Source organism: Grampus griseus, assembly GCF_964374135.1.
Source record: "Grampus griseus genome assembly, chromosome: 5".
Classification (NCBI taxonomy): domain Eukaryota; kingdom Metazoa; phylum Chordata; class Mammalia; order Artiodactyla; family Delphinidae; genus Grampus; species Grampus griseus.
Window position 1 is genome coordinate 2608030 of NC_138998.1, and position 24729 is coordinate 2632758.

The 24729-nt window shown below is 46.4% G+C and overlaps 1 protein-coding gene across 12 annotated transcripts in view; it reads left to right on the top strand.

The window, feature by feature from the left end:
* The window catches only part of THRB (thyroid hormone receptor beta), a 391122-nt gene that overhangs the window by 274789 nt on the left and 91604 nt on the right, over nucleotides 1-24729 (top strand). For all 12 annotated transcript variants that reach the window (XM_082654094.1, XM_082654096.1, XM_082654093.1 and 9 more), the window contains one exon: nucleotides 9506-9569. In XM_082654094.1, the coding sequence (XP_082510220.1) occupies nucleotides 9548-9569 (22 nt within the window). In that variant the 5' untranslated portion in view covers nucleotides 9506-9547. The remainder of the gene's footprint in view (nucleotides 1-9505; nucleotides 9570-24729) is intronic.

Below are 24729 nucleotides of genomic sequence, written 5' to 3' on the forward strand. Positions count from 1 at the left end.
AAGACAAGGCAAGGGCTGCGTTCCTTTACTTTTTAGAGACTTCACCGCAAGTTCACCGTGTGATAGGGGCTCCGGAAACTCTACTGAATGATGGTCAAATCTTGTTTATGCCCACAATGAGCTTAACTCCAGCCGAGGTTTCATTCTCTGTTCTCTCCTCCACAGCTCATGCCAGGCTGACCCACTGAAAGGTCAATATGAAACTGAAAGGCCAAATTAGGTAGCCCTGGGTTCACAGAGAATGAGGGCTAAAAAGAGATCAGGTAACCACACCCTCGAACTTTTCACTGATTCCCAGAGCTGTTACGGCCATGGTCCCCAAACTCTGTACCAAGGCACCCTGGGAGTGCCACAGCAAACCCAGAGGAACACAATGGAATGTCTAATTTTTGAGGGAAACACAGGCACAGCCGTCAGACACCATGCAAATACTACCATTAGGCTGTTTGGAACTATTTACTTAATAAACAGAACATTTGTTCCTTTTACTTGGTGTCACTGTGAAGCAGTTTCTGAAACAGTAGCGGTGCCAGGAAAATTGAGAACCTCTGCGCCCTAGAATCACTGACCATGGAAGGGGGTATATTTTGACTGTATACTTTCTGGTGGCACATTTAAGGGAATTCATATTCCAAATTTAACTTAAAAGTCAGGAGGAAAAAAAAAAAACCTCTAACCTAAATGAGAATAGAATTTTGAAAAAGAATAGATACATGTACATGCATAACTGAATCACTTTGCTGTACACCCGAAACTAACATAACATTGTTAATCAACTGTACTCCGATATAAGATTTTTTTAATTCATAAATTAAAAAAAAGAAAAATGCAACTGCATGAGTCTTTTAAGGGCTTCTTTCCTTTCTTACCTTCCTAGGTAGATCTATTCACCCCAATTCCCTGACTCAACCCTTAACCAAGGTTCCTGTAATTTTTTAAAAAATCACCTTTCTTCGTGACTTAAATATAATGGATTAATTCTTACAAATTTGAACTGATAATTGCTCTGATGCATTCTTGAAAATCACCTTTAACACGCATTGTTGAAAGACAAAATCTAAGCTGTGTGTGCACTGTGCTCGCAGGAAACCATTGACTTTGTCAAAATATTCAGCCTTCACCAGGCAGCATTAAACGAGAACCCACCGAAGGGGAAAATGGAGATTGTACAACGTTTATGAAGTCTATTTCTGTAGATAACTCAATGCAGACGCTCGCCTTCCACTACATTTGGCATCTAAGAAATAGTGAACAATTATAACTATATTTATTAGGAGAATTTTATTTGCATCTTCAAGGGATTTGGGGGGGGCAAAGCAGTCTTCATAATGTCTCCTCTGGAAGAATATTCTTTCTATCCCAGGGTTAAAAATCTGCAAGGAGCTCAGGGCAGATTCCAGAGGCAACAGAACCCAAGCTCCATCTGGGCACTGCCGTCGCCCTGGGGTGGAGATGGTCAGGGGTCAAGCAGTAGAATCTTTCTTAGGAGGCTGTCGAGGGCAGGGGGTTGGAGTGGGTTCTCGTTTGTTGTTGCCTCACTCGCCATCAAACTCTTTTAAGAAATCCATAATACATCATTCGCTTCCGTGTTACCGTTTTATTTTCCCACGCGTTTGTTTTCCCTACCTGTGTCCTGGTGAGTCAACTAACCACAAGTAAGCGCTCCGGTTCTGCGTGGTACCCTTGTTCCTCAGGCATTAAGACGGATGCATCCCAGGCCCCTCACCACACATGCCCGTGGCTGTCTTTGGCGCAGGGATGCTGCACTCCTGTCCACCAGGTGTCAGCAGAGGCAGTTTTAACCGCTTGCTTTGGCCAACAAGACATCTGTTGAGGTTGTTTCTCCTGTTGCGTCGGGCGAGTCCCTCAAACTACCCATCTGCTTCCTCTTAAGAGTCTTACTTCTTAGAAGCATTCAGAGGTGATGGCCCACCTCTAGAGAAAGGTAGCTAGGAAGAAAGTGTGTTATAAACATAGCAGGCGGGGAGTCGAGGCTTTCAGAGGTGGCCTCATAAAACTATTTCCGGCTGGTTCCTTCTTGACTTTTCTATCGCTGCATTATGTGGTTAGAAATGGTTCCAAGTTTCACTCATCGTGACACTAAATTAGATGTAGCAGAGAGTTTTAGATTCACAGGGGACTTGTGTGTTTGTTTGAAAGCCCACTCTGACCCCAAGGACCCCACTCCTAGCACTGCTGACCTAGTCTTCAAAGCAGAAACAGGATTTTTCTCAGGCTGTGGCCCCAGCCCCTTGCACGTGAGGATGCAGGAATACCACCAAGTGCCAAGCACATCTGTTCTATTTCATCCATCTATTCCCTTTGAGGTGGATGACCTTACCCACCTGGGGACGTGACTCTTGACCTCCCCCGTGTCATTCTGTTGACAAATGGCAGGGCCCGTGCTCCTTCCAAGCCATGGTGACTTTGCCCAGGAAAGAGAAGGAGAAAGAGAAGGGAAGAGGGAGAGAAGGGGGCAGTGATTTGGCATGGACAGAGGTTAAAAGGAAGAGTAGAAATGAGCCACAGAGTGGGATCGTTGAACTTGAACTAAAATCATTTTACCGAGAACAAAAAAATCAGCCACAGCAAATTAAGCTCAGCTTCAACCACAGAGCCTGGCTGTGTTCTCTCTCTACTAAAGGCAGAACACTTAGAGTGATGGCTGAAAATCTGAAAAGGAAATTACAGCTTTACCACCCAGAGTTTACTGATGTCTCTGATGTGGGGCTCTAGGCTCCCGCCACGCCCAGCGGAGAGGTTGTCACCCTGCCCCGTGCTCTAACAGGTGATCCACTGGGACAAACACCTGGGCCATGTCACAGGGGAGAGCTATGACTATTTTCCCACACCTTTACTAAGTAACTCACAGTCTTATGTTCCATTTTAATCAGCCCGATCCCTAGTCTAACTAGGCTGGCTTTGTAAATTTTTTTCTCGTACTGAATTTTTGATACTACACTCCCGAATAGGGTTAGTTTTACCAAGTAGAAAAAGGTGGATCACAATGTTGTACGATTTGAATACCCCCGGCCTCTGTTCTCTTCTATGTGAGAAGCGCCTAAGTTATTACCATCATCAGAAATTCAACCATTATATATTCACTTCACTGGATCCTAGATTTACTCTTAAAATGCAAAGACCTCAGGGAAGGACAACTGGGGCTGCATTTGGAATGCTGTAGAATTGGATACAAATTCATCTGCGCACCCAACCTTCCTTGCTCCCCGTAACAAATTTAAATGAACTTGAAGGGGAAAAAAATTCACAAAAGGTAAAATTCAGACTGGGAAGAGGAGAATGGCAGAGGAGAGAGGAGCATTTCCACCTCCATTTTATCTTAGGGTCTACGGAGGTGGGCTTCTGTGCTGTTATGTCTTTTAAACCACTTCACGGCGCCCCTAGTGGCCAGAATAGCTCCAGTTGCCCACACCTTAGGGATGACTGGGATTGGCCAGGAGATGACCGGGTGTAATAATAGTGACTATAATAATGAAGACCTCTTCCAGTACTGTAGGTCGGTGTCCACTTTTACATTTACAGAGCATTCTCAAATTCCCTGGTCCTCAGGGCTTCCCTGGTGGCGCAGTGGTTGGGAGTCCGCCTGCCGATGCGGGGGACGCGGGTTCGTGCCCCGGTCCAGGGGGATCCCGCGTGCCGCGGAGCGGCTGGGCCCGTGAGCCGTGGCCGCTGAGCCTGCGCGTCCGGAGCCTGTGCTCCGCAACGGGAGTGGCCACAACAGTGAGAGGCCACAACAGTGAGAGGCCCGCGTACCGCAAAAAATTCCCTGGTCCTCGTCATAACCTGAAGGGTGGGAGATTGTGATTTCACTTCACAAGGGCGGCTCAGAGCGTGAAGAGACCCAGCCAAGATGTGCAAACTGCTGACCTGAGACCCAAAAGCATCCGAATGACTCTCAGCCCAGGGTCTGTCCTCCATACCCTGGGACTGAACTTGTTCTTACCAACAATTCCCAAGCATTAGGGACAAAGCTGTGATGGGGGGAAGGGAGAGAAGCAGACACTCCAAGGGGGAGAGAGAGAGCTTCATGACCTCACTGCCCTCCCAGGTGAGGGCAGCCCCTCCGAGGGCATAGCTACTTGCCTGCACCCAGGCAAAGTGGTGGCAAAGCCAAAGTGTGGGTGGGGGGCGGGGGGCGAGGACCCCAGCCCCATCCCACAAGCCCCGCGCAGTGCCCGGCGTCCCGCAGACCTAGTCAAAACAGCGCTTGCCGCGTAAACACAACTTCAAGACCCATTCCAAGTGGAGGGTGTAGCTTGGTTCTCAACTCGTGTCTCCACGACCTCTGACATGAGGTCTATGTAGGAAGCCCGTGGTGTCCATGTGTGTCAATGCCAAGTGAGACGGTGTCCTGTCTGCCTCTGAGAGTCCACCCAGTATTAGCAGTCTCAGCATGGAGCCCGTAATAGCCAGAGGCTGGAGCATCTGACCTTGTAAACAGAACCAAGAGAGTTGCCTGTGAACGTGACCCCTGCCCACCCCACACGGCCCCCTCTTGGCTTCCTGGGGCCGCCCGGGAAGTACCAGCCGAAGACGTAACTGATGACCCCAGTATAGCTCACCATTCAGATGCTCTGAGAGCCAGGGAGAGGCAAACGAGGACCACAAACGCCCTCCTCGGAAAAGGTCGATGTAGAGCCGTGAGGGAGATGCATGTTTCATTTTTTAATTGAAGTAGAGTTGATTTACAGTGTTGTGTTAACTTCTGCTGTACAGCAACGTGATTCAGTTATACATACATCTACATTCTTTTTCATATTCTTTTCCATTATAGTGATGCATGTTTCATTTTAATTATGTGCAGACTGTGTAAGCAATGACTCACTAGGTCTGCGTGGAAAGATTTTCCAAGGGGGAATTTTCACAGTTGTCCCTTCAGTGTTGTGTTTTCTACAGAGAAAAAGAAAACACAAGGGGACAAAAGCGTGTGCGGTCAGGGCCAGGGCCTTTGACAAGGTGGGTGGGGTCCTCTCTGGCCCTAGTCTAACTTTGTGACCTTGAACACTAAGACAGGAAAGTAGCAACGATCCCACGCCAATAGGTAGCATCCTGAGGAGTCCCTCTCTGCACCAAGGCAGAGTTTTCCTCTCAAATCAGGGCACTCCCCGAAGGGCCTTCCATGGCTCCCTATTTTCCATAGGACAAAGTCCAAATTCCATAGCAAACCTCCCAAGACCCTGCATAATTTGAGGGCATTTCCTAGTTTTTCTACACACGGCTCATTTCTTGCAGAGTAGTCAGTGGGCCTCAGGGGCACAAGGAGGAGAATAAAGCACTAAGTCCTTCGCTGGGGAGAGGCCTATTGCAAAGAAGAGCCTTCGGATACAGGGTCACCTCCACCTAGAAGCCTTCCCAGATTGCCCCAAGTAGAAATGACCTCTCCTTCCCTCGTGGCCCAGTCTGCACTGAAGAGACACTTCAGGTGAAACCTGTCCACACGTTGCACTGTTGTAGCACGATTCTCTCCCTCTGGCAGATTAGAAGCCCCACGTGGACAGGCCCAACTGTTGTCTTCGGACAAAGCCTGGGGCAGCACCTAAATAGAGTAGGCCGTCAATCAAGGCCTCTAGGCTAACCAGCCACATAAACGAATATCGTGTGAAAGGAATGTTCTCGGTGTAGCAGCACTTTCCTAGGGACTACGCTGAAGACCCCTCTCCCCTCAGTTGGTGCTGAAATGCTGCAGCTGTTAATGGACGCTCGGCTCTGAGGGACCGGGATGCAGACCCTTACTGGGTCTCACTGGAGGCTGTTCTCTGCCCAGGAGCAGCAGGCCTGTTGTAACGATGACCTGCAGGCTGTGAGTGGCCCCCAGGACAGGGACAGTGCTGCAGTCAGCGCTGCTCACATCACCCCCGACCTCCTCGCTGCCGGCCCACTCACCCACCCAGAGGGGAAGTCCTGTGCTCGCTTTCCTTTCCCCACATGTAGAACACTCCACTTTCTTTCTTTTTAAGCTGTTTGGACTTTGTTTCCTCCTTTGACGCCGTGACCCCCTCGGTGGCTCCAGAGGGAACCTTCTGTGCTTCCCTCCTCTGCACAGAGCACTGGCTGACACCTGCCCTGTGTCCCGGGCAACCCCGAAGCAGCCCCGCGATGCCTGTCCACTCAGAGCGTTTAACTACAGTTTAAAACTCAAGAGCTCGTTGCAGGAAAATAGCACTAAATAATATGAAATACTAGAGTCCTGTAGGAATAGGAACCGAAGTGCACAATGAACACTATAGGAGTGGGAATAGGAACAGAAATGTGTATTAATGCTATAAGAATATTAACAGTTTAGCATAGTGTAGTAATACTAAAGTGCTATAGGAATAGGAATGGGAATATACTATTAATGCTATAGTAATGGTAACAGTTTAGTACAGTGTACTAATATTAAAGTGCTATAGGAATAGGAATGGGAATATACTATTAATGCTATAGTAATGGTAACAGTTTAGCATAGTGTACTAATACTAAAGTGCTATAGGAATAGGAATGGGAATGTACTATTAATGCTATAGTAATGGTAACAGTTTAGTTTAGTGTACTAATACTAAAATGCTATAGGAATAGGAATGGGAATATACTATTAATGCTATAGTAATGGTAACAGTTTAGTTTAGTGTACTAATACTAAAGTGCTATAGGAATAGGGACAGGAATATACTATTAAGGCTATAGTAATGGTAACAGTTTAGTACAGTGTACTAATACTAAAATGCTATAGGAATAGGGACAGGAATATACTATTGATGCTATAGTAATGGTAACAGTTTAGTAGAGTGTAGTGATACTAAATTACTATAGATAGTACTTTAGTACTTTCCTACAGTAGAAAGAAAACAGTACTAAATAACAAAATCAGTACTAAATTTCGTGGTGGTAACAATATTTTTTAAGCCTTAATGAGATGTTTTTCCTCTTTCTGGATACTTTCCGCTTCACACACAATACTTTCTGCAGTTCTGATGCCTGTTCAATTGAAAATTTGAAAACAAAGATATTTTTTAAGTGTTGGTGTAGCAAGAACATAACTAGGATAAAAAGGACACGAAACGCTTTTGCCACATTCGTATTCATGCTGTGTTTGAATGTCGGTACTGTCAGTCAGGATTCCTCTGGTTGCAAGGGGCAGAAACCTGCCTGGACCTGGCTTCTGCGGACGTGGGCACCATCTTGCTCAGGAAGGGTTGAGGGGGCCACAGGGACACAGCTGGGCCTCAGGGAGAGCTGAAGGCAGGGCTCTGAGGCCACAGCATTCTCTCGTCACCCCAAGTTCTCCGTGAATGTCAGGTGCATCCTCTGTCTCACCTTCAGACCGGCTTTGGCCGTGTGGCTAAAAGGCATGGCGTCAGACAGTTTGAGAGTTTTAGTTTCTGATCAATTCTGCCACCAGAGCTGGAATATGTAACCTACCCCAAAAAAGGCACCACGTCAGCCCCTCCCAGGTCTTGGCCCACCGCGGCCAAAGGTGGAGCACTGTGGTTGGCCCAGCCGGAGCCAAGTTCCTTGTCCGCTGCAGAATATTCCAGAGCAGCATCCCAGGAGGATGAGGCCGTGTCCACAAGACGGGAGGGGAGTTAATGGCAGCTCAGTTTCTAAGAACGAGAGGTCTAGACAGTCAGTACTACAGGTGTGATCCGCACTCTCCCTTTAGGGGGTCTCAGAACCTGATTCTCTCTCTCACAACCCAGCTGCACAGTTGAAGGGGACAGAACAGAGGGCTTGTGGCTGGTGACCCTTGAAATGTTCATCAGTAGCAAGAACGCATTTTCCTAGTAATTAATCCTCATCTCTTCTACCAGATGCCAGTTCAGCAATCTCATACCGTGAGATTCAACTTTCATTCATTTTATCTTATTCACTTATTCAGAGCATATATTTCTTTTTTAGTGTTTTTTTATTTATTTTTGGCTACGTTGGGTCTTCGTTGCAGTGTGCGGGCTTCTTATTGTGGTGGCTTCTCTTGTTGCGGAGCACAGGCTCTAGGTGCACGGGCTTCAGTAGTTGTGGCATGCGGGCTCAGTAGTTATGGCTCATGGGCTGTAGAGCACAGGCTCAGTAGTTGTGGTGCACAGGCATAGTTGCTCTGCGGCATGTGGGATCTTCCCGGACCAGGGCTCGAACCCGTATCCCCTGCATTGGCAGGCAGGTTCTCATCCCCTGCGCCACCAGGGAAGCCCCGCATATATTTCTTGAGGGCCTATTTTGTATCGGACACTCTGCTCATGTGGAAGATATAAAAATGACCAAGACATAGTCCCTGCCACAAAGAGGTTACAGTCTAGTGGGAAAGGCAGCCTTGGAAACGTGTGGTGAACACATGTGATGACCATCAAGGTATGAATTCAGTGCTGCAGGATTCGATGTGGAGACAGAGAGGGAATGGACGCATATATCAACCCATATGGTAAACACAGTCCACATGCTTCCTCTTCTCCGATCAGTTATTAGCGTCAGGACGTTCCTTCCCTCATCCAATGGATTGTGTTTACCCAGCACTTTCATTCGCATCCTCTTCACACCTCAGAATCATCAGCCATGTGAAGCAGGTAACGCAAGCATTATCCTCCTCATTTTGCACGTGAAGAAATCACGATCCCACGGCGAGTCCACGACAGCACTGGCCCCCAAACCCATGCCTAGGTCTCCAGTACAAGGCCAGAGCCACCGTGCTGCACTGTCTACTGCTGGATACAGAAACCCTTCTGGAAAAAGAAACCTCGTCCTGATCTGTCCCCAGCGACACGCAGAAGGACTCTGACCCACGTTCAGCAGCCATCTGGGTCATCATCTGCGCGTGGCCTTCAACACTCTGCCCTCCGTCGGTGCCTCTGGTCTCTGACCCCCACCAAGTCTCCATCCCCATCCCCATATGAGGTCAGGCCTGTCTGCTGCTCTCGGATCTCACTGATACAGTGATGAGAAAGGACTCAGCGCTGACCAAGGAAAAGTCACACATAAGATGTGAATATGGATTCCATTCTCCAGAGCGGTGTGTCTAAGACTGCAAAGTGTCCATCAGTCATCTGCAGTTGCATCTCGTCCCAGTGCAGATGTGATGGAGCAGGTTTGACATAGGACCCAAATTTTCTATTTCTAGCAAAGCTCCCAGTGATGCTGAGGCTGCTGGTCCGCAGACCACACTTGGAGAAGAAAGGATCTGGATTGAGGACGCTAACGCATCTCAGCCGCTCTTGGGAAAGACAGCAAGTCACTCGGCTGGTGCTTTCTTAAAAAACTTGAGACGGAAAATAGACACGTGACCTTGAATAAAATATTAGTATAAAGACATGTTTATAGGAGGAACCCTGAGATGAAAATTAAAAGGTCTTGTAAACTTATGTGTATCACGCAGCCCACCTCTGCTTCACTTTCCCTGAGTTGAAAGTAACATATCACCTCCAGCTAATTAATGCATGTGATGTTGTTTGGAACAAAACCTGATGGAAAATGCAGGTTATAACCCATGGTATTTTTCTTGTCTTTTTCTCTATAGGAGATGTCAGTGAAAAAAAGGGTCCGGAATGATTACTAACCCATGACTCCCAACAGTATGACAGGTATCTGTTTTATTTTCTTTACTTTGTGTGTTTCCATTTTTGTTCCACCCAAAGAGAAATATAGGCTTCCTAAAAGACCAACCTAAGAGTCTTAGCAACAGTTATTTCCCAGCCAATGAGTGTTATTAAATGCAAATATAGCCATACTCTGGTTTCTTTTCAGCTCGTATAAATCTTTCGCCTTCTACTAAAGATTTCTGTGGAGAGGCGGTGGGGGGGGGAAATGCAAATATATCCTGTGACTACGTCCCAACAAATGTGCTTCCAGCTTTTTCGGAAGCCTTGAGATGCATCATCACCAGGAACATGATGGGAGGAAATGAGAATTCACAGTGAAATCCTAGTTTCCAGCCTTCTCAAGGTTACCCTGTCACACCCAATACTTTTACCTGCCACATTCATTCAGATCAGTATAAGAAATGGCTCTATGTACTCAGTGACCACTGAGTTCAGACATCTTCCTGATGGAATATTCAGCAGCAGAGTCAGAATGGAATATGATGAGGGCACATAAGCTAAAGTGAGCTAGAAAGCAAGGGACAGAGGCGAGACAGAATGCCCCCTGAGGAACAGAAGGTTGCAATAGCACGGATTCTCTGTTCAACGCACAGAGCTGGGGTTACAAACTCACAGGCCCCAGGGGCCAGATAGATAACACCCATGCCCCAAACAGCTGGCTGTCAGGAAAAACAAACCAGACAGGAGAACCAGGCAACAAGCAGGGAGGGAACCCAGTGTGTCCAGAGATTTCAAATTTTCAAGAGAAGCTGGAAGCCAGATTTGGGATGAAATATCCCCATTTCTATTTGGGTTTTTTTGGAGGGATGTTTTTGGCCGCGCTGCACAGCATGCGGGATCTTAGTTCCCTGACTAGGGATCAACCCCTTGCCCTCTGCAGTGGAAGCACAGAGTCCTAACCACTGGACTGCCAGGGAATTCCCCAAAATATCCCCATTTCTAAATGCAAGCAATTAACATATAAAACTATCAAGGATTCATGGGCCAGTCAAAATACGTCTTCTGACTAGAATCAACCGTGGGCTCTCAGTTTATAACCACACCTTCCAGCCCAACCCCAAGCCTAGGACTGTCGTTTGGTTACCATGGCAGCAGGGCAGGTACCCATAGACCTCAGCCTTCTGCAAGTTTACAAGCCTTAACGTAATGACCATAACCTTACATCTCCCAGAATCACTGCCCTGTCTCTCGACCCATTGATACTCGAGTTCCTGGTGCAGCAAAAAGATAGAGCACCTGAACAAACTGGAATGATTCACACCCGTAGGATAGCCTCGGAATCCCATCTTATCTTCCCATCTTATTTCTCAGTAACAGGCACCAAAACACACCCTCCCCCATTTCTGTGTCACTGCCAACTTGACCATTGTAGCTCGGAAAGCCATGGACCATACATAAACAAATAGGCGTGGCTGTATCTCAATAAAACTTTATTTACAAAACAGGCAGCAGGCCAGCTTTGGCCCGAAGACTGTAGTTTGCTGACTCTTATGCTAGGGGTCAGGATAGTCTTATTGTTGAGCAGAATCCCCAGGCCAAATCAGCTCATCTCCAGGACAGAGCTAGAAATCCAGGCTCACTCTAAGACGGTTCTGTATTAAGCCAGCTTTCAGCCCATCTGCGGATGCGGGATGCTTTCCCTGTGGGCTGGGCTGGAACCAGCTGCCCCACCTCCCCGTGTAGGAGGATGCTTTTGCTTCCCAGCATTTGCTTCATAGCATAGAAACTAACAGCAATTCTATTTTCAAAAGAAATCTACTCCACACATGCATATGCTCAGTCTATGTTAATGGGCTCAGCTGAGAAAATCATTGCTTTAGACTCCCTTGTTTGTGGATGAAATAAAACAGTGTCCTTTTCCCTCTGTCTTTTCCTGTGGTCTCAAGCTGCATGTTTATTTTAAGAAACCTAAAAGGAGACCATAATAAAGCTGTAAGTCATCAGAACTAAGTGCTTGCTTTAAAAGCATAACTTAAAGGGCAAATATGCATATTCTTTTTGAAACACATAATATGCAAATATGCATATTTTCTTTTTGAAACACATAATGGGTACTATTACTGTTATGCAATACAGGAAATCAATTAACCTTTATGAAAAGAAAACCAATTTTTAAATGAACAGGAGTAAGAACATTGAATGTGTTTTGCCAAAACCCAGCAGACAAGCATTTTCAGATTAAAACAACGCCTTCAGCCACTTATGAAATTTCTGTATTTTGCATTAACTCAAATGAAGAATGGTTTATTTTCTGGGGCTATTTAATATCCACTGCAGTGGAGTCAAGTCCTGCTAAAATGTTCTCCTTGCTCTACCTTAACCTAATTTGACATTAGGATTGTATGAAATCGCTCACCGAAAATACTGATTCTTAGAGGAAAGGAAGGAAGTGCCTTGATACCGTATTTTATTGGTTGGGATTAAGCACGGCTTCCTAGGGAATCTTTGGGGGACTCTGCTAACATTTATGTCATTATAATGAGCTCCACTTTGCAGAAAATCATGATTTGTCGCACAGGGGGGTTTGTTCTAAGATATGAATACCTAAAATTTTAAATACCCAAATGAGAGGCTTTTAGCCTTGACTGAAAAGGGAACTAAGAACTCGGACCCGTCTAAATGTGCCTGGAGAGGCAGAAACAGGGCTCTGTTACGTTACCCCTCACCTGGTTCTAGGGAGTTAGGATGTGACATAAAGTCACCCCCGTGATGAGCCTGCTGTGTAAATAACATAGACCTCACTCAGCAGTGTGACCTGCGCCTCTTCTCCGTGACCTGCTTGTTCATCTAACTTCCCAACCACGACCTTTGCCTTCTCCTTTTTCTCGCTCAAGGCATTATATTCAGTGTGTCCCAGGGGCCAGGGGAGGAGTGTCTGCATGATGGGAAAGACCGGAGCGTTCTGTAGGTGTCCCAGTGTTTTCACTGTGCGATCCTCAGGTTGTTTGCGTGCTTGTTTCGTGTGTGTGTTTGTTTCTTCATTTTTTTAAATGGCGGTATAGTTCTTTTACAATGTTGTGTTAGTTTCTGCTGTACAACAAAGCGAATCAACTGTTTGTATACATATATCCCCTCCCTCTTGGATCTTCCTCCCTTCCCCTCCCCCCGGCCCACCCACAGAGCACCGAGCTGATCTCCCTGTGCTATACAGCAGGTTCCCACTAGCTATCTGTTTTACACATGGTAGTGTACATATGTCTAATCCTAATCTCCCAATTCATCCCACCACCCCCGGCCCTCCCTGTGTCCACACGTCCATTTTCTACATCTGCGTCTCTATTCCTGCCCTGCAAATTGGTTCACCGGTACCAGTTTTCTAGATTCCACATATATGCGTTAATATACGGTATTTGTTTTTCTCTTTCTGACTTACTTCACCCTGTATGACAGGCTCTAGGTCCATCCACGTCTCTACAAATGACCCATTTTCATTCCTTTCTTCAAAAAGGAAAGAAAGCAAATTTGCCGTTGGTGGTAGGAGGTCATGACGGGGAGGGTTCTTTATCCTTCCCAACGTCTTGTATCGGTGGGAGGTCGGAGGCCACAGAAAAGGCAGTAGATGGGGGCACGCGCCCCACTCTGAACAATATAGAAGAATCTGATTTAGATGCTTTGTATCAAAGCCCCTTGTCCTGATTTCTTAAGCATGATGAAATTTACATTTCTCACTACGCCTGCGGTTGAAATTGTTTTGCATGTCTATTGGCCACTTGTATTTTTTTTCTTCATCCGTAACTTCCTTGCTTGTTCATATATAGCGTCCAGTTGCCCGTTGCGGGTTTTATATTTTTCTCATTATGTGTAGAAGCAATTTATTACGTATTCAAGATAATAACAAAGCAAGCCACCTAATGTCTCTAGAGGTTGACTTCCTTGTCAGTTAAAGGAGAAAGTGAGAAATTCTCCCTCTACTTTGAAGATTAGGTCGCACCTCAGATGTGAACATTTGTAAATCACGTTTTCATAAAGTCGGGCATGGGTACATTGAAGGCTGGGTGTAGACAAAAAGGGCACCCTGGAGAAAGGTTTTTTTTGTGTTTTCGGACTATCCTAATGTATAGGTTTTTCAGAGTCAAACAAATCACCTAAGCTGGGGAAGCTCGTGTTTTATTGTAAAGCCCACGTCACTTTCAAAGGTGGCCTTCCTAGTGTTCCTGAGGCTTTTCAACCCCTCCTTATGACTGCTGCCTTCCTTCCTTCAGAGATAGAACCACGGTTGTGCTCTTGTTCTACAACCTATGGAGAATATCTCCTCACGAGGCCAGAGCTTGCTCACAGCCAGATAATGACGCCACTCAAAGATAATAATGTTGGGCTTCCCTGGTGGCGCAGTGCTTGAGAGTCCGCCTGCCGATGCAGGGGACACGGGTTCGTGCCCCGGTCCGGGAAGATCCCACATGCCGCGGAGCGGCTGGGCCCGTGAGCCATGGCCACTGAGCCTGCGCGTCCGGAGCCTGTGCTCCGCAACGAGAGAGGCCACAACAGTGAGAGGCCCGCATAACGCAAAAAAAAAAAAAAGATAATGAATGTTAACGGCTTGCGTGTTGTTAGCATTTCCCATCAAAAATGCTCTTCTAAAATGGGATTCTGTTCACAGCTACTTAGTGACCCATCAAACCCGTGTTAGGCTTTTAATATACTATTATCATAAATAATGTTATAATGAACCACAGTGTACATAATGTGACACCTCTCTGATTATTTCCTCAGGATAAATTCTACGAAGTAAAAAAAACAAAAATGCTGGGTCAAAGGGACTGAATATCTTTCAAAGCCTTTTCTGTTGCCAAATCGTAACCAGGTTACTGGACCAATCAGCACTGTAGTGTCCATTTAATCCCATATCCTCTAACTTTGGAGTTTTGTAGTAGTTTAATTTTGAGAAAGGCAATTAATTAGGCAAAGTTTTATCACAGTTTTTATCAAAGTTTTTCAAAACTTTACATTTTTCTTATTGATAATAGATTTGACTACACACACACACACACACACACACACACACACACACACAGTTGGCAACTTAAATGTCTTCTTTGTAACTTACCTGTGCAATGAACTTTTCTACTGTACTATTAGTCTTTTTCTTATGATTCATATATTAAGGATTTAATTCACTATCATAAATGTTACAAACTTTTTCCCATTTTAGTGTACGTCTCTCCTTTTTGTTTATAGCAATATTTGACCTTTTTAAAAAATTTTCTTCTCCTGAAGTAATTCCATACTAACAGAAAGGTTGCAAGATGAGTTCAGAGAATACCCAAAGTCCTCAAATGTTGACCTTTTATCACATTTGCTTAATTCTTCCCCTCTCTCTTTCTATCTCTACGTATATAATTTTTATTTGGTACCATTTACAGATAAGCTTGTGAACATGATGCTATGGCATTCTTGACATACAGAAATTTTTAATTTAGATATAGTGAGCTCTCTGGAGATGTCATTTTAGGATTCCTGTCTTTGTTTTCCAGCTGAGAACGGGGCTCGGTGGGTCCTTGGGATGAGTTAACACTTCTGTGCCAACACGTAGTTCTTTTCACTTAGACACAGGGATGACTGGTTAAGAGGGAAGGTTGTCTCAACAAACACCTTTTCTGCACCAACGACAGACACCCCCATGGTACCCTTGCCCTAGCCTGGGGGGGAAGGGAGGGGAAACCCGACAGTGCTGGCTGTCCTTCCTTCCCTCCTGCCAAAGTCAGGAAAGCCACGCCCAGGTCTGTGTACTGGTCACCTGGCAAGGGACATAACACAGAAGCCAGATGTGGCTCTGCTCCCTTTCCCCACGTTGCTCCAGAAACCAGGAGCTTGGATCGTTGATTTATATACTCCTGGCATAATTAAATAAATAAATTTGAAAAAGCATAAATCTGAAAAGGCATCTGGAGGCTTATTTCACTTTGTTCCGAATTCCTGTTTCCCCAGTTGTGGCCAAACATAAAACGTGGCCTTGGATTCCATAGAGCCAGCTGTGCATATTACAGTGTGGCCACAAATAGTTTTGGAGAAAGAAAAATACCGACTTGCCCAAAGAGCTAGCTCTACTGTCGGTGGAGCCAATCACAGAAGGGAACTTGGCTTTTATTTCTTGGGTATCTAACCACCTGAAGCAATGGGGGCCTCTTTGCTCCCTCCTCTGCATGGTGCCACTTCTCAAAGTAACCAAAATCTCACTGCAAGTCAGCTAGAAAGGAAAGACCAGGCTTCCCCCAAATGCCTGGAGGGCGAGAAGAAGGCTGCCGCAGACAAATCACACAGAGGACCTTTAAATTCCTCCCTAGACGTCTCTCCCCATCACTCCTGAGGTAACTGCAGAAACCCCAGGTCGCCTCCTGGCTCTGGAGGCTGCAGACCCCGCCCACTCCTGTCAGGAGCCCCGCCCTCTGCCGCTCCCTCCTCCCTCCCCATCTCCACCTGTTCATTCCCCTTGGAGGTGGTGGCCCGTCGCTCTGTCTCTCCCGTCTGCATCCCCCTGTAAGGCTCTGCTCAGCAAAATAAACAGATCTTCCTTTCTAAGGAACTCATCTTAGAAAGCAAAGGAAGGGAGAACCATAATTGCTTATCATTGTACATTTTCCCCCATCGCACACAAATTAGAAAAGTGAAAGTCCCTGAACGGGGTCCGGTCTGGGGAAGAGAGGAGACCAGCATCTCAGTTCAAGATTTCCTCCAGTGTCCACCATACAGGGGAAAATCAAGAAAACCACACACACAGAAAAGAGAATTTCTGTGCAGCTAACACATCACCCTTTTCTTTAACACGAAAGCAAATACAGAAGGAACAGTGATACTTTCTACAATACGAATGGGTAAAGGAAGCCAGACCTGGCAACATCATCTACCTAAGGAAGAGCTGGCCTTCTGGACTCTGTCTCTGTCCCTCTCCCATCCCTCACCTCGTTAACTTCCTGAACTTCTCCTGGAAGAGAAACTTCCTACTGAAAAACATGGGGCTTTTGGAAAAAGACCAGATTCATGATATCTCACGAAATTCAGCCAGATTCGTGAAAATCTTCCCTCAAAACTCCTGGGGATGTGAAGACATTTGCTTCTAGACCAACTTCACTTTCCAAATCTGAGCTGCAGCCCGGTGGCCAGGAAGGTGACATGTCAAAAAAAAAAAAAAAACAGGGCTTTTGGGACTTCCCTGGTGGCGCAGTGGTTAAGGGTCCACCTGCCAATGCAGGGGACATGGGTTCGAGCCCTGGTCCGGGAAGATCCCACATGCCGCGGAGCAACTAAGCTTGTGCACCACAACTACTGAGCCTGCGCTCTAGAGCCCGCAAGTCACAGCCACTGAGCCCACGTGCCACAACTGCTGAAGCCCGCGTGCCTAGAGCCCGTGCTCTGCAACAAGAAGCCACCGCAGTGAGAAGCCCACGCACCTCAACGAAGAGTAGCCCCCGCTTGCCGCAACTAGAGAAAGCCCGCGCGCAGCAACGAAGACCCAATGAAGCCATAAATTAATTAATTAACTAATTAATTTTTTTTAAGTTTGAAAGGAAAAACAGGGCTTTATAGAGTGAAAGGTGGGAACACGAGAGTGAAGAAAAAAATTGTCCTACAGAGTGAAGTAAATCCGAAAGAGAAAAACAAATATCATACATTAACGTATATATGTGGAATCTGGAAAAATGGCGCAGATGAACCGCTTTGCAGGGCAGAAATAGAGACACAGGTGTAGAGAGCAAACGTATGGACACCAAGGGGAGAAAGCGGGGCTGGGGGGATAAATGGGGAGATTGGGATTGACATGTATACACTAACATGTATAAAATAGGGAACTATTAAGAACCTGCTGTATAAAAGAAAGAAAGAAAAGAAAGGTATTTCCTTATCAACAATTCCTGTATCCCCCCAGAAGCCACCCTTTACAATATTTGGCCTCTCCTGGACCCCCACCCGGGGCCCCACTCCCTGCCCCTCCCCACCTCCACTGTCACCAGCATCACTACTGTCACCACCACCGCCATCACCCCTCAGTATCCACCGTCTCCACTCTTTTGAGCCCCCTGTAACCAAGAATTGCCCGCATCTCCCTATTCGGCTCGTGCTGACAGTCAGAAATATCAACCCTAAGCTGACAGGTTCTGTTATGTCAGGACAGATCTTCCCGTCTGTTCACCCAAGGTCCTTCAAAAGAACTGAAAGTCATTTTTCCCAACAGGAATTTAGTCCCTGATGAACATGTGATGGTATTGCGTTTGCAATGAGCCAAGAGTTTCTTCTCTGAGCCACCTCCACCTGTCCCCAACCCGCAACTGACAGTCCCGGGCTCGTGCTTTACCTCCCTTGAGTTTTCTTTTACATCTTGGCCATCATGACATTCTCGCTCTGGAGTTTTCTGTGCTGTAGAAGGGAAACTAGTGTGGACGTCCAGCTCCCCAGCCTGTAGGATGCAGGTGCATCCCGTCATGGTGCTGATGCTGAGCTGAGAGGCATTTTCTCTAACCCTCACACTTCACACATCAGGAGGCAAAGGCGAGCACGGTGAAGTGACCTGCCCATGGTCACCAAGGTGGACAGTTAAGTGTTTGGACACTGTTCCCAAAGCATGGGAAACTGACTTTATTTTTTTTATTTATTTATTTTTTTGCGGTACGCGGGCCTCTCACTGTTGTGGCCTCTCCCGTTGCGGAGCACAGGCTCAGCGGCCATGGCTCACGGGCCAAGCCACTCCGCGGCATGTGGGATCTTCCCGGACCGGGGCAGGAACCCGTGTCCCCTGCATCGGCAGGCGGACTCTCAACCACTGCGCCACCAGGGAAGCCCGGAAACTGACTTTAAATAGTGATCAGGTCTCGTTTTCTTTTTCTTTTCAATTTTATTTCTATTACATTCCCATCACCATTGCTTTCTCTCTTTTGGGGGGCCATGCCACGTGGCATGTGGCATCTTAGTTCCCCGAATAGGGATGGAACCCGAGCCCCCTGCAGTGGAAGTGCAGAGTCTTAGCCATTTGACCACCAGGGAAGTCCCACCATTGCTTTCTAAGTATCTCTTTAAAATGCTGCTATACAGAGTCGCTTTAAAAGACATTTTTCTCACCGTACAACTTTCCAGAGGTCCAATCTTACAGAACTTTTGATTGCCCATCATTTTCTTTTTGGTATTAAAGATGACATGGGAGGAACAAAAGATAAGCTAACAGTGGGGTTTCCATTACGTTACTGAGGACTTACGTTCTTAACTGAAGCTCTTAGTCTTTTTTGCTCAGCAGTGTGTATATAACAATCTCCAAGGAAGCTGGATTCAGCGGGCTTCCTTTTGGGGGGAGGACCTACCCTTGTTCTGCTCTGATTTGCCTGCACGTTCCAGTCACCCTGGGAGCTTTGTAAAATCCCAGTGCCCGTGGCACCCCAGACCAGCTAACTCAGAATCTCTAGGTGTGGACCCAAGACTCAGTATTCTTTTAAAACTGTCCAGGTGCTTCTGAAGCACACGCCAGTCTGAGAACCACCATCCGGACACAGTGGTTCTCAGGCCAGGCTGCCCGTCCAGGTCCCCTCGGGAGCTCTTTCAGAATACCAATGCCTGCACCCCACCCACGAGATGCCAGCCGAGCTGGTCTAGTGGAGCCTCTGGCGTCTTGTTTTTTTTAACTCCTCAAGTGATTCTAACGTGCATCCGAGTGTTGAGAAAAGAGCAGTTGTTCTCAGACTGGGTGGTGGGGTATCAGAATCACTGAAAATTTGGGTTACAAAAAAGGCAAAACCAGCTCTATTCTACAGTGTTACCGAATGACAACGACCTGGGCTTCTGGGTTCCTTACTAGCTCTCCAGGTGACTCTGATACACACGGAAGCTTAAAAACCACTCATCTAGTGACGTTTTGTTTTGTTTTTGTTTCATATTGGTTGTGTTTAAGCAAATGTTTGCTTTCTAACATTCGTTCTAACATTTCTACCATTCTGGCATTTCCTCTGAGTACCTACAAAAGACATCTAAAATATCACCTGTTCATCTAGGGTGAACCGGGACAAACTGAGATGTAATTCATGATGCTTTGCTCTGGTTGATTACCTAGCGCGCCTTGTCACTTTCACCCAGGAATGACAAGCCCACAGCACCTGCAGTCCGCATCTGGCTGGTGGACTGCAGCATCTCATTTACCTCAAGGGCCCATCAGGGTAGGAGCCCCTCCAGATCACATGATCATAAAGTCCTTTAGGGATGCTCTCCACGGGCAGCATTGTTCATTGCAGGAATGGAGCTGCCATGAGGAAACTTATTTCTCTGTCCTGCCAATTCTTGCAAATGATCGAGTTGGTCACTGAGCTCAGAAGGCCACCCCATGTTTTTTTAGTGAGTAGTTTGAGTTGTATGCAGCTTTTGGTTATGAGAGGAGTTCTCCCCCACCCCCAAGAGGGTTTTTTTTAACCTATAAATTAAATGACTACCATTTTAAGCCTCAAGAGAATGTAGCTGTCTGGGGAACAGCCCCATGGTGCTACGGTTCTCAGTCTGGACTGCACGTTTGATTCACTCAGGGAGCTTTTAAAACTCCCGACGCTGAAAATGCTGAACTTTTCTCAAAGGATGTGGTGAGGATGGAGGATGGATATAAATCCTCTTAACACAGGGTAGGGTCCACTGAGACTCAGCCTGGAAGAGCCCTCCTCAGGCAGTACCTGGCACAGGTAGGCACTCGACATTAGTGACTGTCAATTTAATGGGGAGAAATGGCCCATAGCATTACTGCACTACAATGGAAGAAAACAGATGTAAGCGAATGTTTGTAGGTTTTCAAAGGTTTGTTGTGCAGGTAAGCTTACATTTTCCCTGCTTTGCTTCGCTCACTCCCATAATTCCTGCCTTCTCTTTAGGGTCCCATTCAAATTCCGCCTCCTATGTAGGATGTCTTAAAAGAACTTTTTGTACCACCTAAGGCCTTTTCTTTTTCTAACAAGTGAGAGCCAAGAAATACCTTTGTTATTCTTTATTATTTTATGGAAAGATATTTTTAATGGAGTCATCTAAACATAACATTTGAAGCAAACAATTCATGCAAAAGGAAGTAGATAATTTTTTAATACAATCTCTTCCTTTCTGCAGTCCCTAATAAGATAAGCATCTTAAAACACTGGCTGGCATTATTAATACTTCATTTTCCATGGGCCGAATTTCCTATACCAGCCGAGGCAAAGGGCCCATAGCACACAGCATCTTTCTGGATGCCCACACGCCCCAGGAGGTAGGATGGAGCGACATGTAATCACAGGAAGTGGAGGTGATAGCAGAAAATGGGAGGGGGACCCACATCCCCCTGCAGCTGCCAATAAAAAGAAGTTTAAAAAAAAAAAGCACTGGGCGCAGTGGTTGAGAGTCCGCCTGCCGATGCAGGGGACACGGGTTCGTGCCCCGGTCCGGGAAGATCCTCACACATGCCGCGGAGCGGCTGGGCCCGTGAGCCATGGCCGCTGAGCCTGCGCGTCCGGAGCCTGTGCTCCGCAACGGGAGAGGCCACAACAGTGAGAGGCCCGCGTACCGCAAAAAAAAAAAAAAAAAAAAATCACTGGTTTCCTTTCCTTCGATCTCATTCTACCTGTACAGTGTCAAATTGTGATTCCCATTTTTCTGCCAGGACCCTCTTGTTAACCCTTAACCTCCCACCTCCCTTAAACCCTGTGCTTTTAAACATTTTACCTGCCAAATTGCGTTTTTCGGGTAATAGAATTCATTGCCTATTTTTAGTCATCAAAAACACATATAAGCTGATATTTTCAATGAGCAGGATGAAATGACCAATGTTCCCATATGACACAGATATACAGAAAAAATGTGTTTATTTTTCAAGAACCAGAAGGCATAGATTTTTCATGCAAGTGGCACAGGCTGCCTCCTATGGTTGTATAATTTCCCTTGGGCCTTTTCAAACTTTTTAAATTGTTCCTAGTTCGCCCAATACTACTTTTATGAACCTCAAGTGAAGGGCCATTTGAATGAGAAAACTCTGAATGTTCTGTACTCCAATTTTCTCAACTCTAAATAGAAATTATGCTCCTGTATTACTCAGCTAAATAAAACTGTAAATGAAGGCATCAGAATACCAATTACCGCTGGCACTCCCTTTAATCAAAAAAGCCTTTCAGTATTATTATAAAATCATTCTTCAAAGATTACGTCTACGTAAATGAGTATAAAATAGCCTACCCCATACTCAGTAATGCATAATGAAAATATTCATAAGCATTTCCATCCTGTGCTCCAAATTGGATCAAGAAATCATTGGCATAAATCAGAACATTCGTAAATTCTTTGAGTTTTTTCCAACAGAAAATTCTAATTAAATTTAACCTTAGAGCATCTAAGAGATTGGATTCTAGGCATATAAAGGTAACTGAGAAGTAGTCCTTGCCTTGGAGGGGCTCGCAGTATCAAGAGATCAGTGTCTGAACACGCCAATGCACATTTTTGGACATCAAAAAGACTTATAGAGGTTTAGAATTAGAAGAAATCTCAGAGACCATCTGACCCAACACCCTGAAATCACAGGTGGAGAAACTAAGCCCCTGAACTTAAAGGAATGTGCTTCTGGCCACACAGATGGTTTGATGGTTCTCATAGACGATTCCTCTCACTCTTTCAGCTTCCAGTTGACTTGTTGCATTTGTAAAGGATTGAATGATATCATAGATAAGAAAGCTATTTGCAATTCTCAAAGGCCCATTAGTAAAACAGTGCTCTCGGCTTTAGCAAGATGAACCCTAAAATCTCAGTGAGTTCATACAACAGAATTTTACATCTGACTCCTGTTCAATCCAAAGCCACGTGTTCTTGCTTGGTGGGTAATGTTCCTGTGGTCCTTTGGGAACCCAGGTTCCTTCCTTCTTCCATCCCCACTCACCTCTAGGACTTCAGAATTCTCTCCATTCAACAGGAGAAGGGAGGAAAGAAAATGAAAAGATGCATGGAGATGCTTTATAGGAGGGGCCTGGAGAGGGTGACCAATGCTTTCATCTCAACTGCAAGGGTGGCTGGGAAGTGCAGTCCAGCTGTGTGGCCAAGAAGCAGGGAGACACGGATTCTGATATGAGTCTGTGTCACAAAGGGCTGTACAAATGCATGAGAATATTCTGGAAGTGAGTGAGCTCAGCAAGGACTTGGTCTTTATATTAAAGTCATCTTTGTGTTCAAAAAGTTGTGACAGTCCTCTGCACCTCCTCCTGGTACTGTCAGCCTCTTTAGACAGGGCTACAATGCTCTGTTTTGCCCACCTGTTCTAGTTGCTTCTGGAGTTGGTGTGGTATAGTGAAAAGAACATTGGAGTCATGTGTCCTTGGGGCCAAATCCCTCCTTGGCCACTTATTAACCCTGTGAATTTGAGCAAGTCGCTTAAGCTCGTGGAGTCTTAATTTTCTTATTGTCCAATGGGGGCAGAAAGCATCCTAGCACTGCAGTGAGAATCTAAGTAAATCAGTCAACATTTATGGGGGTGCTCCTGTGTGACAAGTTCTGTGGTCCCCAGGGAAACAGCAGAGGTCAAAAAAAATAAAAAAGGCACAGAGTAATATGCATACAGTCATTGTCCCTGGTGGGCACTCAATACACCTGAGTGCTCTGGTCTCCCCTCACCATCCTCCTCTGCACACACTGCAATTTTTTTTTTTTTTTTTTTTCCCGGTACGCAGGCCTCTCACTGTTGTGGCCTCTCGCATTGCGGAGCACAGGCTCCGGACGCGCAGGCTCAGCGGCCACGGCTCACGGGCCCAGCCGCTCCGTGGCATGTGGGATCTTCCCGGACCGGGGCACGAACCCGTGTCCCCTGCATCGGCAGGCGGACTCCCAACCACTGCGCCACCAGGGAAGCCCTCACACTGCAAATTTGATAGGACTTTTTATTTCTTTTTGGCTCTATGCATCTAAGCCAGGAAGACACGTTTGTCCCTAGAAATTCTAAGTAGCATACATCAGCGACTAACGATGCATCTGAGAGATGAAGAGGTCCCGTGGAGAAGGTTTTCCTGTTGTTTGGGACTGAATTGACAGGGTGATGATTCCATGAGGCATGGTTAAGGTACAAGGGCTTAAAACATAATGATATGAGCTACCAAAAAATACGTGTTCCGTTCCAGAAAGTGTAAACAGAAACGTGAAAGCAGAGAGCATCACTTGAAGGCTGGTGGCCTTTACGTCCCAAAGCAGCCTTTACAACAGAGAAGGAGGATATTTAGAGGTGCTGGGTGGGTCCCTGAGAGCAGCAAGTCCCTCCTGCTTGCTGACAGGTCAGGAAGAGCCTGCAAGGTCCCCAAGGGAGGGAAGGTTTCCGTGTCCGCATCCCGGTGACTCCGAGGCCTTGTCTTCTGGCTGAGGTTCTCTCCTGAGACCCCGGAGGAGCCCCTCCCCTTTGGTCCTTCTTGATTCCCAGCCCTTGTCTTATTGCTTTTGATGATTTCTCAAAAGGACAGAGGAGCTTTCTATTGGTTTGTTGGAAAGCCTGCCTGTTTTTTACTTGCTTCATTCTTTCCCTGAAGCTCTGTTTTACTTCTCTTTGTTTGCTTTTATCTTTTCCTTTTAAATGCGGAAAAGGCTGGAGGGGAGAGGGAGCAGGTAAACGATGAGGACGACGTGTGTCTCCAAACCAGGAAAGTGTATCCATCTCGACTCCAGTTAGCTCTGCACCAGCCATTGCGAATGCCCCAAACCATATCCACACTGCTGACCCCTTAAAAGGCAGCAGGGGGGCCGAGGGCACAGGCCTCTGGTTGCATCCACCTGGGATCCAATGTGGCTCTCCCTCTTCAGCTGTGACCTTGGGCAAGTGGCCTCCCCTTTCTGAATACTCAGTTTGTTCATCTGTGACACGGGCATGACCACTAGCGATCTCGATACTAATGTAAGGGTCAAAAGAAACAACGTGCTTCGCACCACGGCTGGAACACTGGGAGCTCAAGTACTAAACCATAAACGCCGTCTTTATGGCATTTATTATCACCACCACCACCACCTAGATATCTCCAGGTCACATGCACCACCCCGCCAGGAAAGCTTAAGGGGACAAATGCGCCTATCTTGTCGTCTTGCTCAAGCACATTTCTAAATCCCATGACCAAATGCCATCCAGCTTTCCCCAGCAACCCATCCCACAGTCCAAGAAGTAAAGAGTCATGGGAGTGACTCAGAAATAGGTCTTCCAGTCCCA